Source organism: Rhopalosiphum maidis, chromosome 4, assembly GCF_003676215.2.
Source record: "Rhopalosiphum maidis isolate BTI-1 chromosome 4, ASM367621v3, whole genome shotgun sequence".
NCBI classification, from domain to species: domain Eukaryota; kingdom Metazoa; phylum Arthropoda; class Insecta; order Hemiptera; family Aphididae; genus Rhopalosiphum; species Rhopalosiphum maidis.
The window spans coordinates 35,265,955-35,284,466 of NC_040880.1; the positions used below are offsets into that span (position 1 = coordinate 35,265,955).

The following is an 18,512-nucleotide window of genomic DNA, read 5'->3' on the forward strand; positions in this document are numbered from 1 at the left end:
ACACATTAAATAGACAATTATTTATTACTTAAAAGAAAAATCAAACCAATCAATAAACTTGAATAAAATTAATTTAATAAATTATAATTTATTATTAAAATAGAAGTTTTTTGAAATTTATTGCCGGAAGATCTAACATATATTAATTGTTTAAAAATTGCTTACAAATTTAAATACTTAATGATGAAATATCTTCTTTTACAAACAGACGTGTCAAAAGATCCAGATACTATAGCTTATCAAAAACCTAAGTCTAGATTTTAAAATGTTAAGTTTTGGTGATACTTGCTCGTTTATAATTAACTAACTTGTGTTTTGGGAAGTATAAGAACGTAATTGAATGCTATAATATAGGTATGCACATTGTGTTGGATACACCAAACGTTATCATTAGTTAATAATAATTCGAAATTTCCGTTCATAAGTGATTAAAGTATACATTATTTTATTTGGTTATGGTCCCAAAATACTGAAAAATTGGCACCCCAATCGCCGGGCAGCCGTGCGGGTCAGACCAGCACTAGTTGCTATTACGGGTCGACACTTCGTAATCAAATAATATCGAATCACTCAGCATGGTTTATTTCTTGTACCACTGTCCATTGTTATACAATATATAATATAATGTATTTTTGCAATAGTCTTTATTACGAAGTTGATATTTTAGTTATGCACGTTTAACTATGTTTAATATTTATGTTGAAAATAATTTGATTTGAAAAACGAAAAAAAAAAATACAACAGCATGGGTTTAATATTACTTTATATATTATTATTTAATTGTAAACGTTATTGGTTTTTCAGACGAGCAGTTAATTAGAAAATAAATTATTATAGCATGTACCCAGTAATTACTGCACAGCTATTTTAAAGAATATTATTTCCAAGACAGGAACTATCATCATGTTCACTTCACATACATAGTTTTTTAAGGTATTAATAATATTTACATTTACTTATATTACACCTACAAGTACATTAATATTTTTAATAATCATTATTATTAATTTGTTTATTAATGATGTAAGTATATGTAAATTAAAGTAGAAGTCAAAAAAAAAAAAAAAATTAAAACACAACGCATTGAAAAAGAAAAAAGGGCGTGCAAGTGGGTATCGCTCTGCTGTATAGTAGATATGGAGAGTAGGTCACTATAATGGATGTTTTAAATTTGAATGCAATTAGGTATCATTGTATACGAAAAACGATTTTGAACAAAGATGATTTGTTAGTCTATGATAATTAGTAGGATATATTATATTAATATTATGTTTAAATTGTAATACCTATATCGTTATTTTACGCGATTTCGTAAAATATTAAATTTCATACGCTCATAAAATTGTTTCTATATTGACGCTGGAATTTTTTTTTACAATTACTCGAAGGAAAACTTATGATAAACCTTGGATTCAACTGTAAAGTTTTTTTGGAAAGCCAATTTTTTTATTGGCATTTCAAGAAAAAAAATTTAGAAAAATCAAAAATTTCAGTTGTCTGCAAATACCTTAAAAAAAGTCAAAATAATTTGAAAATTTAATCTTAAATAAATAACGTTAATACAAACATTTGATGAAAATTTCAAGTATTTACAATGATTTTTTTTTGAAGAACAGCAAAATAAAAAAATCGATTTTGTCAAAAACTGGTTATGCGTAAAAATTTTGTTTTTCCGTTATTTTTTTAGGGGTTTTCATGGCGCTTTTGAAAATTACTGAAAATTTTTTACTCTTGACCCCCCAAAGTACAAACTAGATTCAATATCCTTTTCAAATAGAGGTTGAAGTTAAAAATCAAAGCACTATTACTACTCCAAAACGTGATGACAGACACACAAAAAAAAAAACACACACATTGTAATATCAATACATTCATTACTCCGTTCAGAATCTAAAATTACTTCCGTAAATAAATGATTTTTTTTAATAGAGATATTCTCGAAAATGATATTGTTAGTAGATAAAAATTTTAGTCTATAATAGCTCAAATAAAATAAATGTTATACAAAAAAGTATAACCAAATTATTAGTTTATTTCAACTTGACATATTTTTTTCTAAAACAAATGTTTTCATTTATTTACACAAGTTGGTCGTCACAGACATAAATGTGAGCAACCAACGAAATAAGTAGTTTTAAGCAATCATTGATATTTGCTACATGTGTGCTGCTCACACAGCTAATAAACATTTCAAGCGTCAGTTGTTTAAATGTTTATCGTTGAAAAAGTTGAGAGTACCGATAAAGTGTACGTGTTTTAGTATTATAGCTAAAAAGCAAAAAAAAATTGTCTTAGACTAATATAGGCGCAATCGTTTTGATCTATTTTTTCGACTATTTAAAATTTTTAAAATTAATGAAAAATAGATCATGTTCATAATATTCATGAACATGTCGAAATTTAGCAACTGTGTAGTTCGTAGATAATGTTAATGATGAAAATGAATCACCGATTTATCAGAAGCGATACAGTTTTAGGAGATTTTCTAAACGACAAAGTTTATTTTTACAAATGCATTATAAATACATTGAATATAATTATTATTATTTTTAAAAGATCGTTCCAATCAGATGGCCTATTTTAGAAAAAAAAAAAAAATGATTGGTAATAAACAAATAAATATCGTTCATTTTTTACAGCGCACATAACGATAAAAGTTAAGTGGGTATAACTTTACACTGTAAATGGATTTGTTTATTGTCATTTAAAAACATTTTATTTAGTTTACTGCCAATCAAGTTTAAATTGGTAATCAGGTAATTGTGTACATCGACTTCGTGGACCAATGATATTAATGATTGAAAGCATTTAGAGAAAATTAAATTGCATGAAAATAGTTTATTCCATGTAAACACTTGTCTTGTCTTACTACAGACCGATGGAGAAAAAATAATACTTTATCTAAAAAACTAAAATCTAAGTATATCATTTCGAGGCCATAATAAAATTCTTTTTTTTTTTTACTATTTTGGTATTTTGATAATTAAAATATTTACGTATTAAAAAACATTAGTTAGCATTGTATTCTAAGTTCACGATTGTAAATCTTATTTTATTTGAAATAAATAGAAAAATACTATAAATAAATCAAATATAGAACTATCTAAAGAAGAAGCTAGAGAGTAAAGAATTTAAATATAATAATTGTATTTTGTATTAGCATCATGTTTGAAAACTATTAAATTATATTTTTATTCGAATAATTAATTATCTATATAATATTTTGCTCAACCCTGCCCAATAGGGCCACCAAGTTTCTCGCTACGTCATTGGTACAATGATTATCATAAACCATTGATTAATTTATCATAACCCGATTAATATAAGTATACTATCAATAAATTATATTAAATATATCGATGTTAATATAACCTTTAAGAAATGTATAGTATACATTACACTACGGCTAGAAAAAGAGATTTCGTAGGGGGAGGAGTGCAGTCGGTGTTTCCTCCCCCGGCTAACGACCTGCGTCATGATTCAAGAAATATTATACAAATATGCATCTAAAATCGTGTTGCATAAATAAAGTATAATAATATATTAGTGAATAGTCACTAATTGATACTGATTGGTAATTTTATCGGGCGTCATACGATCGCGCGCAGTACATTGTTTTTACGTCCATAAAACGATAAATAAGTATCAATATTTTTCGATTTGCGTTTGCCGCCAGTTCACGATAGATGTCAACATGTAGGTGGCGGGTTCAGGATCAAAATTTAAGACAGGCCCAGTGCTAAGTATGTTATGTAAACGAATTTGTTCTTTAAACAAGCATTTTGAATATATTTTATAATCATCTACCTATAAGCAGGTATTAATAATATAACAACCGTTTACAATCAAATAATTTAGAACACTATTTTTATAACACAATTAAATATTCAATCTCTGAAAAACACGTGCGACGTTTAAAATTTGCAATTGTCTGAGCTCGTTGTACATCGCAGTTTTATTTAATATAAAATTATTTTGCATCATAATAAGAGGAACTAGGAAGTAGAAATAACCTTATAGAAATTTAAGTTCTCATGGTTCATTAGTTTTAATATTTTAGTAGGGTACCTACTCTATAAAACTATTATTTTTATTTAATTCCACACATAATTTTGATATTGGAATAGTTGTGTAAAAAATTCTAGTACCTAATCTTGTTTACAATACGTATTTAAATATTGTATATTATTATATATAAAATAAACAATAAAAATCCATAGGTATTTCATAACAAAAAACAAAGGTACAAAAGTGAAAACAAATATGTTGGTCACTTACATTTCACCTTTTAACCGTTACACATAAATGTTAATAGGTTAAGTTAATAAATTATATATTTTTTTCTAAGCATATGATATTATGTGGTAGCGACGAGTACCGAAAGAAAACTCTTGAATAAGTACGTAAATAACTTTTGTTCTGATTGGTTATATCTTATATGGTTTTATTTTTAATGTCTACGAGTTTATTATTGTTTAGGAGAAGTAAAAATTGAATTATACCGTTTTTTAAAGCTCGTGGAATAAATGGATTTGAACTGTTATAGTAAGTACGAGTAGTCTTAACTCTTCAAGGCATCTATATAAGGATATTTTTTTTCAATACCTATCACAAAAGTTGAAATTTAATATATATATATATATATATTCAGTTGAATATGATATTATAATTATTATTAAGTATTGTAGACTTTAGTACTAATATATTTTATGAAAATTATTGAATTTATATTGAGTTAATTAGTTTAATGGGTTGATATTATTCCTTGTATGTAGGTTTAACGCTTAAACGTTGTAATTGTTATTTTGTTATATAATATTAAACATTTAATTTAATGTATTTAATTTGATTTTATGTTGATACAAGCAATAAAATATATATATGTAAATAATTAGTTTTAAGCACAAGTGTTTTTTTTTTTGATTTACCATCGAAAACTTGAAATTTATTACAGTTGAATAATATTGTGTGTAATAATACATGACGTATATTTATTATTTAATGCATAGAAGTCTAATTGGATACCTAATTATTTATTTTGAGTGAGGTTTTTTAAATAGTTACATAGGTAATGATTTTTTTTTTCGTCAGTTTTGTTTGTTTTTACAATCACCACACAGGTAGAGTTAAATAAAGTGAACTTAATAAACACCTATAGAACAAAAGGACACAGTTTAATATTGTATAATTATAAATGTGTTATTTCGTATCAGTGTAGAAAAGTATTTTCAGTATATATAGTAGCCATTCAATCTACAAATAATTTTAATTGTAAGTACCTACGTTGTATGTATGCAATTTATTTAGGTAATCATGAAATTGGTTTATTTGGTATTTTATCAATTTACAAACATATCATTGGTTTAGAATTGTATTTGTATAAGACAATCTATGTTATTAAATATTTAAATCAGTGTTTATCGCAAATGCACAATGGACGGACGGACATCACACTCGTTCTGTTATTGAGTTTTCGTTTGCAATTATATCTGCTGTTACGTATAGTGGTGCCCAATTATTCAATAATCGTGATTTAACAGATAACAATTCAACTCCAAGCAAAAGAAATCCATCATCATCTTCAATTTCACCTAAAGTGGAGGATAAAAACAAAAAAATATTCATAAGTTCAAATCGGTACTCAGTTCTTGTTACATAATAGGTGAGTCCCATAAAAGCACACTTCCAAATAAGACCCAAACTCACAATCATATAGTTTCTCCAAAACCACCACCAATGTATATAAAAGTCGTGAGTAATTTTTCCAGTTTTACCTTAAACTTGATGTCAATTATTAACTTTACAGAATGTATCTGTAAATCCATATCTTCATATCTTGATCATAGCGACCAACAACTTGTGCTTATACAAAATTGATTTTTTCCACACACTAAAATAGTTAATAGAAAACCTTATCCGCCTAAAAGCTCACCGCCATGATATCGCTTATTGTCTTATGGGTACAATAAGAGCTAGTGTAATCATGATCCACGAAAAAAAAATATTCAAATAATACCTAGTAATAATAATAATAATAAAAAAATTTTGTGGTTTGAGAATGAGATTATATAATGTAAAAATTATTTTTTTTTATCTTATTTAAAAAAAAAATAATTGCTAACATATATATACATAACTAACTAGTAGATTACAACTTAGCAATTCAATTTTATGAGGAACATACTACATTACTAAAAAAACTTGTCACGGAAAACAAAACATTATATTTAATATTGATATATTCAGTTAAATTAAAGAATTAGCTATATATTTTTTATAAATATATAAGTATCTACAGTATATCATACATACAATATTATGCTATTTAGGTATAAAGTAAAAAGGAATTTTTTTTTAGTTTACAAATTAAATGAAATAAGTTAAAATTTCCTTTTATTATTTTTACAGTATATTTGGAGAAAGATGCTATCCATAAATAAACCAACTATCTTAATATTTTTGATTGCATTATTAAAAATTCATGTAAGTTATTCATTTTATTTAGTACATTTAAAACTAATTAGTGATTATAGTATCTATAAAACTAATTTTTATACTCTATAAAATATGAAGGTTTTAGAATCTGCAGGGTGAAGTAAGAAATGTATTGTTATTAGTTTTTATTTTTATTTTTGTGTTTGTCACCACATTATGATAGAATTTTACTTTAAAATTACCGACACTAAGCAAAATAACCGTGTAATATTTTTCTGGAAATATTTGCGCTATACCTAAAAAATTTTCTACAAAATTCATTTTTTTATATTGATGTAATTCAAAAATTAGGCAATATGACATTTTCCCAAAATATTTATTTTAGCATATTCTATGCGTCATAGAATTTTTATAATATGCTGTAAAATGTTGTGCTATTATATATATATAAATATACATTTAAGAATATTAAATTTTTAGTTTTTTTTTTCAATTTATGTTGATACAACTGTTTTTGAACTTAAAAGTTTAATACTAGTTTTTTATACTAGTTGTTTTTTGACCATCATAAAATGTAGCATGTGGGTACTGTACAATTTTTTCAAGTGTTCGAATTTCAATTTTTGATGAACGTCTTAAATTTTAACACCAATAGATCATGTTTGAAAATTTAGTACGAGGTTTTTATAGATTATAAGTTAAAACAATTTATAAGCACATTTCTATTTATAGACTATTGATGTACTAATTTTGACAAAAAATAACAATTTTAGTTATTATGATGTAATTCAAATATGTTAAATGGTAGGTGAACTACTATTTTGCTCATGTAATTTAGCAATAAATTACAACGTTAATTTACATACCTAGTCAAATATGGCAAAATTGTATCGTTTAAAATAATCTCGAAAATAATACAAAAAAAAAAAAAAAAATGGGAATTTTTAAGTAAAACCATTGTTTGATTAAATCGATTTCATTTTCAAAATATACTAATTGGTTTTAAGATATATCATGTTTATATCATGACCCTATTGATACTGTTTACCTCTAACGATTAATATTTATTATTAATAAAACTACTATAATTAATAAGTTTGCGGTAATATGATATTGACTCAACTAATACAAATAATATAATATGGTACCTATAAATATATATTATTAGTATAATAATTAAATATTAATATTATTATTATAATAGCAAAAATTAAATCAGCTTACCGTATTACCAATTAGTTTACCAATTTTAAAATAAGTTGCTTTAATATTAATAGCAAAAAAATATATCATAAAATATATTTACTGGTATAGGCTGACAGTTTTTTTTATATAATAATATGAACTTGTAATAATTGTTGAATTCAAATTTAACACATACATCGCAGTAACCTATTCGAAATATATTCTACTTACAGTAAAAAGATAAGTACTCAATACTCACATGCCCATCTTTTTTAATTTTTTTTTTATATATACATATTTTAATAACGCTATTATAAACATTTTTTGAAAATTTCATGTATTTATAATGATTCGTTTTTGAGTTACAGCAAAATAAAAAAATTGATTTTGTTAAAAACTGGTTATGCGTAAAAATTTCGTTTTTCCCTTATTTTTTTAGGGTTTTTCCTGACGCTTTTGAAAACTACTGGAAAATTTTTACTTTTGACCCAAATACCAACTAGATTCAATTTCCTTTTCAAAGAGAGGCTGAAGTTAAAAACCAAAGCACTATTACTACTCTAAAACGTGATGACAGACACAAAAAAAAAAAAAAAACACACATCATTGTAAAATTAATACATTCATCACTCCGTTCAGAATCTAAAATATATTTAAACGCAAGTTTTTTTTTATAAAAATTTTGACAAAATTAGATATTTAAATTTCAAATGAAAGAGAACAATTATAGTTATTCTATTATTATTCAAAAATAATAAATTGCATCATATTAACTTAAAATGTTTAATTTAAAACTAGTTCATTAACAACTTTGCAGGGATAAAAAAAAAATAAAAATTCTTAAGCAGTTAGTATAAATATAAAATTAATATTAAGTACGTAACTATTATTTTACATGGATTAATTTGAATAAATAAGTATTACTTGGAATCACATTGATATTTTCAAATTTAGAATACTTCCATCTATTTATGGTCGATAATATTTTTTTTTAATTTTATAAATTATAAATAGAAAAGGCATATATTTTTGATTATACCGTAAATTTCTAAATAAATCGAGAAACACTCATTATGATATTTTGTGGTCCGAAATTGTAAAATACCTATAGGCAAAATAAGTATACAGATTTTAAAACTTGACTTCATGAATTTGATAATTAAGAATTATTGTATTGCGCTAAAAAAAATGCAAAGTATAATAGCCGATTTCTAGTGACAAGTAATAAATATATTACTATTTAATTCTTTGACTTATCATATAATATTAATAAGCTGTTTTGTGTATTGTAATAAATATAATAATAATGATTCAAAAATATTTGAATATATTTAAATATATAATATATTTTGCTACACTATCTACACAATAAACTTTTTATTTTTTAGGCTGAAACTTCTGTAAATTTAATTAAAAACGTGGTATTAGACAATACGTTTTATGAAACCTGCGCATTTACGGTTACTTGCAATAGTACTTCTAAATATAGATCCATTGATGGTTTGTGCAATAACTTACAACATCCATTTTGGGGTGCAGTTAATACCCCTTTTATTAGACTGGGTCCTGCTTATTACGAGGATGGTAAGTGGTCAATATTTTTTATCATTTAGCAATTCATATATTATTAGTTTTTTTATTTGTACCAACTTAATTTATAAATAACCTGATGATATTATACAAAGTATTAAATGCAAGTACATTATATTGTTATCTATTGTTGATGAATTATACAGTTCTTTAAGATATGTTTTAAGTTAGGTATGTAACAATTAGTGAATAATTAACTAGAGTATTGATTTAGATTTATTATTATTGGGAAGAGTTGTACACAATATTAAATTGATATTGAAATATTATTGTCAATGAATGTTTAAAATGTCTTATTATAATCGCAATATTACATTAAAGGGATTAGGTAATAGACATTTATATATAATTATACAAGTATGCTAATTAGGTACACTCATATTTAGCATTTATTGAATAAACAATTTAATTGTTAATTTTTATGCATGTTATTGTAAACGGGCCGCCTCACTATTTTTAATAATTAAATTAGGAAAAGTACCAAGTCATTCGGTCGATAAATCAATAATTAATAATATTTACATTTATCTATTGTTGACAATTTAATACATTGAAATTACGTTAATAGGTAACTATTCTATTCGATTACAACATAGAGATGGCAAGGAATTGCCTGGAGCTCGTCAATTGCAGTTGGCATTGTTTTTCCCAAGAACACCTGAATCTGATTGTCCAGACAAAAGAAATTATCATGTTTATCAAGTCGGCCAGTACATTACACATGACATTACTTTAATGCAACCCAATTTCTTTGGTAAAATACAATAAACATTTAATTAAATACTGTTTAAATATGAAGAGTATCTCTATGCTAGGAAAAAAATTGCATAAATATTGATAAAAAATTGTTTTGACTTATAACAAGATGTAACGACTAATATTTCGCATAAACATATGGGGCACCCATGAGGAATATTTTAAGTGGTGGAGGGAAAAATAATTTTTTTTCAAATTTAAGCTAAATAATGGGGTAATTTTATTTCAAAATTTAAATATAAATATGCTATAATTAATAGTGTTAATGGTGTAATACAGTTAGTTAAAATTAATTTTAATAAGTACAAGAAAAAAATTTAAAATATAATAAGAACTGCACATTTCTTTTTTTCATTAATTTCATCCTAATGTAGTTAAATAATTTATTTTATGATGTCTAAGTCATTAGGTAATAATAGTAATATTTATTAAATTATAAGTTAATATTGTTTTTTCTGGTGAGGGATGGAGGAGTACCCCGTCTTGCCTTATTTCAATAGGCGCTCATGCATTAATACCTCTATTATCCATTCATTTTTAATAGTAAGACTTAATTTTTGGATACCCCTCGTATTATGTAGAATGATTAAATCAAATTAGCGAAAATTTTCACTTTATTTTTTACTCTTATATAGTAATTTTACCAAGAGTATGACCATAGGGCATATGTAGATTTTGGTCACAGGGTAGCAAGCATGCAGATTGCAGATGATAACATTTGATCCTCAAATATATAAAATCTTATACTGTTGTCTTAAAAATATTTATGATTACTATATTACTGTTATGACTTTTTGTTAGAAAGTATTATGTTTATCAGAATTTTCTTGTGTTGAAATATAATTAAATATATTTTTATATAGACGTATTAATTAAAAATAATATAATTTCATGATTCTTGTGATATAATTAAGTTGTAAATATCGATCGTATTTACGTAATTGTTATTTTTTATTATTTTAAAAAGTTCACTCCTAACGCGTACATCGTATACACCGTGCACACGTCTATGAAAATAAAAACAAAATTTTTGTTAATAATATATTTATATTTTGGTATACTAGACATTTTGTTAAATATTATTATTAGATTAGGTATACCGAATATTAAGGATAGAAATTATACCTTATAAATTCATAAAATATTTGAGAAAAACATTATAAAATAATTCAACTTATTTCATTATTTATACTTAAATTATTGTTATTTACCAAATTGACGGGTAAACAATATTTTTAGTTTCTCACGTGGATGGTGATATGATAATAATTTTAATACATTTTAGAGAGAGGTGCATATAACTCATCACGGGAGAAACACGGACCATTTAAATCAATTCCAATGACCGTAAAAGTTTGGCTTTGAGCCTTATTAAATGGTTTAGCCATATAACCCTATTTTCAGGAAACTATAGCCTAGCTCTTAAACTCCAACGAAAAATCTGTGGGTATTATTGGTAGGTACTTGAAATTTGAATACATTTACTTCGGAATAGCTGGGATAGTTGCTTCTAACACATTTTGCTGTAAATTTGACATCAATAGGTAACCTAAGTTATTTATTTACACTATTTTACCTTTTATGGTAAGGTAATTGATGTTGACTCAAAAGATAATAACAATAATATACCTATAATATAATTACAGCAAAACAAAAATATTAATAAAATTATAAATTACACGAATTAATAGAACGAAGATGCGTTTCAATAAGTACTTAGTTCAAATAAATGTAATCTGTGTTTAATTCATTTTCAAAATAATAACTTATATGTAGTTAACCTGTGGGTATTAAAAATAAATTAAAATGATTTATAAATAATTAATAATCAATCATTTTTAGTTAGCCCTGAGGATTGTTGTACAGTTCAGAATCAGAACAATATTCCGCTTATTTGCCAAACAGTAATTAATATAAATAAACAAGACCCGTCGTATTCTAAAATCAATAAGACATGTCTTCCATTTAGACGAGCAATGACGGCTGCTTTTGATTTCAATTGTCCAATAACTCCTCAAATACCCGTGAGTTTTGATTTATTTTATCGTTTATAGTTATAGATAATATCTCCGAATAAAGATTAATTTTTGTTGTAAGCGAAAAGGGTGTAATATTAGTTGTTCACAAGGTTAGGTTATAAAATATGTACGTATAAGTGATTTTTAGAAAATTAAACATTTTCAAACATTAAAATAGATCGATGATTTCCAGTTTGAATATACCAAAGACACTAGATATTTATATACATATTTTTAAATATTTTACAAAATGTGCTTAACAATAATTATTTATTTATTTTAATAATGTTAAATAGTATGAAGTTCTACTAAATTTAAAATTAAACCATGATGTTTACTAAAATATTTATTAAAGATTAATAAAAAAAAGTTATTATTATTTGTAAAACTTTATTTGTTTAAATCCTGAGTCAAAAGATCAATGTATTGGTATTTACAATAATTTGGTTTTTTTATTTTTAAATCGTTTTTGCGTCTGTCATCACTTTTTGAGCAGTAAAAAAGTTTTGATCTTCAACTTCAATATATTTTTTTGACAGGAAAGTGAATCTAGTTGTTGGTATCTTGAGTGGTAAAAAGCAAAATATTCCAAATAATTTTCCAAGGTTAGGAAAATAGAAATTTTTACGCCTACCAATTTTTGACAAAAATCGATTTTGTTATTTTGTTATAAAACGAATGACTGTAGACTTGAAATTTAAACCAAATATTTATAATAGCATTTAATAATATACATAAAATAATTTTCAAAACATTTGAAAGCTTTTTAACTATTTATAGACAATTTAAATTATTCACTTGTGTGGACGTTCATTTATTTTGTGGGTATACTTTTAAACATGCTTTTTATAAGGTCCGCCACACCAGCACCCCAAGTTGCGATTTTTTCACCAAAATTTCACAAGAATATGTAATCATTATGTAACGAAATGTAACCACAAAAACTTTTTTTGTAACTTACTAGGAAGTTCAGAATTTCAAACTTTAATTCCAGGTGCTGGTGTGACGTCACGCCAGCACCCCGGTACCCTTCAAAATGATTCGATTGATTCGAAATTTTCACATAATTTTGTAACCATTTTGTAACCAAATCCAAATATTATCCAATATTCCAGATACCTTATTGCACTTTAATCAATTAAAAATCGTTCTAATAAGTGACATAAGCATCGTAATATATACTTACGTGTTACGTGTGTATAATATTGTACAATGTATAAAATTTTTATTTTTCGACATCAATATTAATTTATTAATTTTGATAGTTTTTACGTATATATTTTTTTAATTTAGTTAGACATAAGTCAAAACTAAGTTTTAAGTAAAATTTAAAATTTACTTATATACTTCCGTATTATTAATAAATTTTTTTTTTTTATTTGTTGAATTAGAATTGATATTTGATTAACAAATGTACCTGAAATATTTAAATAATTTTGAGTATTTTAGATTTTGGGAAGGGTTTATACATATTTATTGTTTTATATATTTTGATTTTATTTTATTTTATTTTTAAATATAAACGGACGTAAGTTCTTAACAATATTTTGCGTGTATATACGGTTATAATAATACAATGATGTCATAGGAAATGATAAGTTGTATACATAGTTGTGGTATATTTATTTGGTTTTAGTTTCAATAATTGTTTTTATTTTCACAGTAAAGAATATTACAATAATTTTCTGCGATTTTTCTTATTTTTGCAAATGTACTTATTACGTTATTAAAATTGATTGTTATTGTATAATGTTGCTTCTTATGCTCAATATTGCCAAATTTGATAGCCGGTCTTCAGTTGTAGTTGAGCGAAGATATACTTTGAGAAGTTTTAGCCGATTAAAACTCCTTTCTGCAGTTGCACTGCTGTCTGGAGGTGTATATAATATTTTATATAAAATATATAAATATTTGAGTATTAAGAAACCACTTTTCGAGATATTATGAACTTCAACACTTAATTTAATTTTAATGGTTCAGTTTCATTATAAATATTATGGTAAACCAGACAAAATAAACGGTATATCACTTGTATATCCATTTAATCTATATGTCAACTTCATAAAATCTTAAATGTTTAATTGAAATAAGATTGTCATATGAGTTTTCTTTAGACATTTTTTTTTGTATTTAATATTTAAAATTATTTAACAATGTTACTATGTATATTTTGTAAATTAATCCAAAATAACAAAGTACCTATGTAATACATTTAAAATTTTCATCAGCAGACTCAATAATATTTCCCAAATTATTTTCACTATGCGTTATGTTTAATATTTATATAAATAACAGTATCATCGGTGTATATTCGCGTTTGCAGGCGCTGCTTATTACACGCGCTTTTTGATTTAGATATATTATTTATTGATATGTGTTAGCTCCACGATTTAGTACCCGGTATTCAAACTTCAATACCCATAACCCAGCTTCACGTCTTTCTATACATCATAATATATTAATAAAATTATAATTATATTTTATAGAAATATTCTTGAGCCTAAGTACATTTTATAGATTATTATTATTTTATTTTTGATTATTGACGTATTGTATATATTTATGTAGTTTGTATTTTGAGGGGCCAGATTTCACTGTATACAAATATTGGATAACATTTAGATTTGTTTACAAGATGGTTACAAAATGTTGTGAAAATTTCGAATCAATCGAATCATTTTGAAGGGTACCGAGTGCTGGCGTGACGTCACACCAGCACCCGGAATTAAAGTTTGAAATTCTGAATTTCTTATTAAGTTACAAAAAAGTTTTTGTGGTTACATTTCGTTACATAATGATTACATATTCTTGTGAAATTTTGGTGAAAAAATCACAACTTGGGGTGCTGGTGTGACGGACCTCTATTTATATTCTTATCGATTTGAAAATTAAATTGTATCTATTAATTTAATCAATTTAAATTTTGTTAATTTTTGATTTGTCGAATTTATAAAAATATAAAAATTAGCTTTAAACTCAACTTAATTAAATTTTTTCTAAATTAATTTAGAGATTTAAGGAAATTCGTTAACTTACCCAGCTTTGAATATAAGCAGGTATATTACTTTTTATTTTTATGTTCTCATAATATTAAAATCTTATACATCATAGAACAAAGTACAAACACCAATAATTCTAATAAGCTATTAAGTTATTTAATTTCTTAGGTAAATCAACAAACTGTGTTCATAGACGCATCTCAATTGTACGGCCCGACCGCAGGCAAAGCAGCTTCTCTTCGATCTAATGAATTCGGAAAATTAAAAACTAGTAAGATTGATGGACAAGAATTTGGTGTTCAAGCATCAAGAAATGGGTCAAAATTTTGTGCGGGCCGAAGTAATGTGACCTATTGTTTTGATCGAGGTACTGTAACAATTAAAAATATTACGAAAATATAATTCATTATAATATTTTAATATGTTGTTTTTAGGCGATCCTAGAAATAATGAGCAATTTGGTCTCATATTATACGAAGAGGTGTTTCTAAGGTTTCATAATATAATAGCAGGTTTGTTACACGAAGAAAATCCAGATTGGACAGATGAAACTTTGTACCAAGAAGCTCGAAGGATTATTATAGCACTTGATGAGATTATAGTTTACCGAGATTACTTGCAGATTTTACTTGGTAGGAATCACCTATTTTAGATAATATAAATTATTTGTTGTAAATTTAATTTTGCATACCTATACATATAAATTAAATTAATAAGAATTATAAGTTGTACAATACTCGTAAATTAAAAAATATGAAATATGTATTAATTGAAATTTAATATGAAACAATTAAACAGTATAGATTACGTTCATAGGTAAAGAGTATTGTGAGAGCACTGGATTATCTCTTTCTAAAGATAAAAAGACTGTATACGATCCATCAATTATGCCTCAATTGGCTGTTGAATTTTCAGCAGGTGCTTTTCGAGTTCCACACAACGTTATACCTTCGATATATTAGTAACTTGTTAATGTTTTTAATTAAGTGAATTATTTTATATTGATTATACGGTCGATTAAGTTTTTTAGATGAGAACAATTGTGTCTTGGAACAATTTAAACTTAACGAATACATGTCAATTCCTGATCCACTAATAAGTAAATCTAAGCTTGAAGAGTTACTAAGAGGTATGTCATACCAGCCAGGTCGTTGTCCATTAGCATCGTATAATTTACTGGTAATTTCGTTTTATAATAACATAATATTGAAATATTTTAATTTAACCTAAATCATTTAATTATATATCAGATAACAAGTCGTATGTTTCATGGTTGGGTAAGTAGTGTTGCAGATCTAGACTTAAGTAGTATAGACATTCAAAGAGGCCGCGAAATTGGTTTATTTCCATATATCGTAGCCAGACAAATTTGTGGGTTTCCAAATATTTCATCATTTAGTGATTTAGTTGGCGTATTAAATTATACTGTAAGTTGTTTTCAAACTATTTTATATTTTTAATTAAACAAATGAAAAAACTAAAGTTGTATTTGTTTATTTTTATTACCTTTACGTATGCGTGTTGTACACTTTATGTTCTATAGTCTATACCAGTGAAACTTTTTGAGTACGAGGACCCTTTTCTCAATATTATTTCAAATAATCTTTTTTTTTTCATAGTTTCTTTTACAAGAATAAAATGTATTTTTTTGTATATTTTCAATCAATTGTCGGAACCAACGACAGCGTTACTGACCTTCGACCTTCAATGTCTCAAATCGCAGCTTAAAAATTACTAATTTTACTCTATAGTCTATACCATTATATTTACGTTTCGTTGAAATTTTAAAATTTTACACAATTATTTTTACATTTTTTGTTTAAAAAATAAAAAAATATGTAATTATAGTTAATTGTTTCAATTTTCATTATTATTATTAAAAAAAAAAGCTTCCACCTATCAAAAGTGTCATATTTTAATACTTTGTACCCCAGAATAACAATATTTTGTACAAATCCCCCCTTGTTTATTTCATGGTTACTATATAGAAGTAAGGAATAAATGTATTTTATTTCATATTTTATTTGCATATGTTTTACAATACTCATCATTTTTAAAATACGACGTATTCTTATAAGGAATTAACATGTCTATTGATTATCTATTGAACTATGAAATAACCTTCTGATAGGTTTAATATAAATGCATATTTCCGTGATAAGAACATTAAAAATATTTAAATTTTAAACAGCATAATTTTATTATCGTTGAACGACTTAAATTTCAAAAGTTTTGATAATTTTTAAAATAAACACAAATATATTTTTATAAACAAATTTTAACTACCTTATTCAATTAACACGCAAAAATTTGTCAGCCATAACATTGTTCAAATTATTTGACCTAAACGTGTTTGTTATATAGCAGATTTTAATTAAAAGTATATTTTCGGTTATTAAACATATTATATATTATGGGTAATACATCTATTTGAATACGTTTTTAATGTTTACTACTGATTGATTATATTCAGGACATTGAGCTATTGCAACATAATTATGACAGTGTCGAAGATATTGATTTGATAGTAGGAGCTTTGCTTGAACCACTTGTTGATGATGGAATGGTTGGTGAAACAGCAAGGTGCATAATCGCTGATGGATTTTATCGTATTCGATATGGCGATCGTTTCTTTTTTGATGTACAAGATCAACCAGGAAGTTTTTCTACGGGTATACATGATAATTAGTTATATGAATTTTTACTACGGATCTATAATGATAGTAGATATATTTATTTGTAATATTAGAACAACTTGATGTATTATGGAGTCTCGATCTTACTAAATTATTTTGTGCAACGACAAATATTAATGAATTACCAAGTGATATTTTCATGCCAAATGGGTATGTAATAGTTGCCAATTGATTATATTTTTCAAATTTTATTTAAACTATAAATTATTGAAATACATACTAAATTAGTACCTAAATGTTATTATTTACAAATTTATAATAAATAGGTACAAAATACCAATTTTAAATTAATTTGTACGTTTAGATAATTTCTTATAATTTTGTTTTAAGGCTTTCAGAAATGTACAAATGTAATGAATCATTAAATTTGGATTTTGGAGCATGGAAAGTTAATAAAACATGTTAACTTGATAAATTATTATTACTTTAAATGGAAATTAACAAAATAACCAACTACCTAGTTTAAATAGTATTTAAGGTACTAATATTGCAAAATAAAAATATAATTATCTAATTAGACTAATTAGAGTAATCTATTAGATAACATTTTCAAAATTGTACAATACAGTTCAATTAAAATTAAAATATTTACAAAAAGTAATTATTGTAATAAAAATATTTTATATATCATAAGTATTAACTCCTACACTAATTATACTAGCTGATTCTATGCGGTACTGTTTGTGATAAATTCAATAATGTCAGTGGATTTACCTTGTCTTAAATTCCATTAAATGTAAACTACTAATATGTTTGACACATTTTGACGAAATATAATGTTGGAATCTCACTTTTGTGTACTTGATAAATATTCTCCGATACTCGCATAACAT

The 18,512-nt window shown here is 25.0% G+C and overlaps 1 protein-coding gene across 4 annotated transcripts; it reads left to right on the top strand.

Moving 5' to 3' along the window:
• The first annotated feature begins 5,093 nt into the window (after positions 1–5,093).
• LOC113561351 (chorion peroxidase-like) lies at positions 5,094–18,469 on the top strand. 4 transcript variants are annotated; one of them, XM_026967706.1, is made up of 14 exons: positions 5,094–5,271; positions 5,415–5,662; positions 6,409–6,483; positions 9,009–9,204; positions 9,779–9,964; positions 11,809–11,990; positions 15,152–15,350; positions 15,418–15,615; positions 15,800–15,901; positions 16,014–16,162; positions 16,234–16,410; positions 17,457–17,655; positions 17,733–17,829; positions 18,010–18,469. In XM_026967706.1, the coding sequence occupies exons 3-14, from the start codon at positions 6,424–6,426 to the stop codon at positions 18,083–18,085; spliced, it is 1,821 nt and encodes a 606-aa protein (XP_026823507.1). In that variant the 5' UTR covers positions 5,094–5,271; positions 5,415–5,662; positions 6,409–6,423; the 3' UTR covers positions 18,086–18,469. The 4 variants fall into 4 exon arrangements, with proteins under 4 accessions (XP_026823507.1, XP_026823504.1, XP_026823505.1 ...); XM_026967703.1 differs by having other exon boundaries at positions 5,095–5,271; positions 15,800–15,944; positions 16,006–16,162; XM_026967704.1 differs by having other exon boundaries at positions 5,095–5,271; positions 5,541–5,662; positions 15,800–15,944; positions 16,006–16,162.
• Positions 18,470–18,512: the final 43 nt, after the last annotated feature.

Excerpts from the sequence above, each read along its gene's own strand:
- LOC113561351 (XM_026967703.1), top strand. The coding sequence starts at position 6,424 with ATGCTATCCATAAATAAACCAACTATCTTAATATTTTTGATTGCATTA. Across the intron at positions 9,205-9,778 it reads TCCTGCTTATTACGAGGATG|GTAACTATTCTATTCGATTA; the intron begins GTAAGTGGTCAA and ends TTACGTTAATAG. Across the intron at positions 15,945-16,005 it reads GTTATACCTTCGATATATTA|TTTTTTAGATGAGAACAATT; the intron begins GTAACTTGTTAA and ends CGGTCGATTAAG.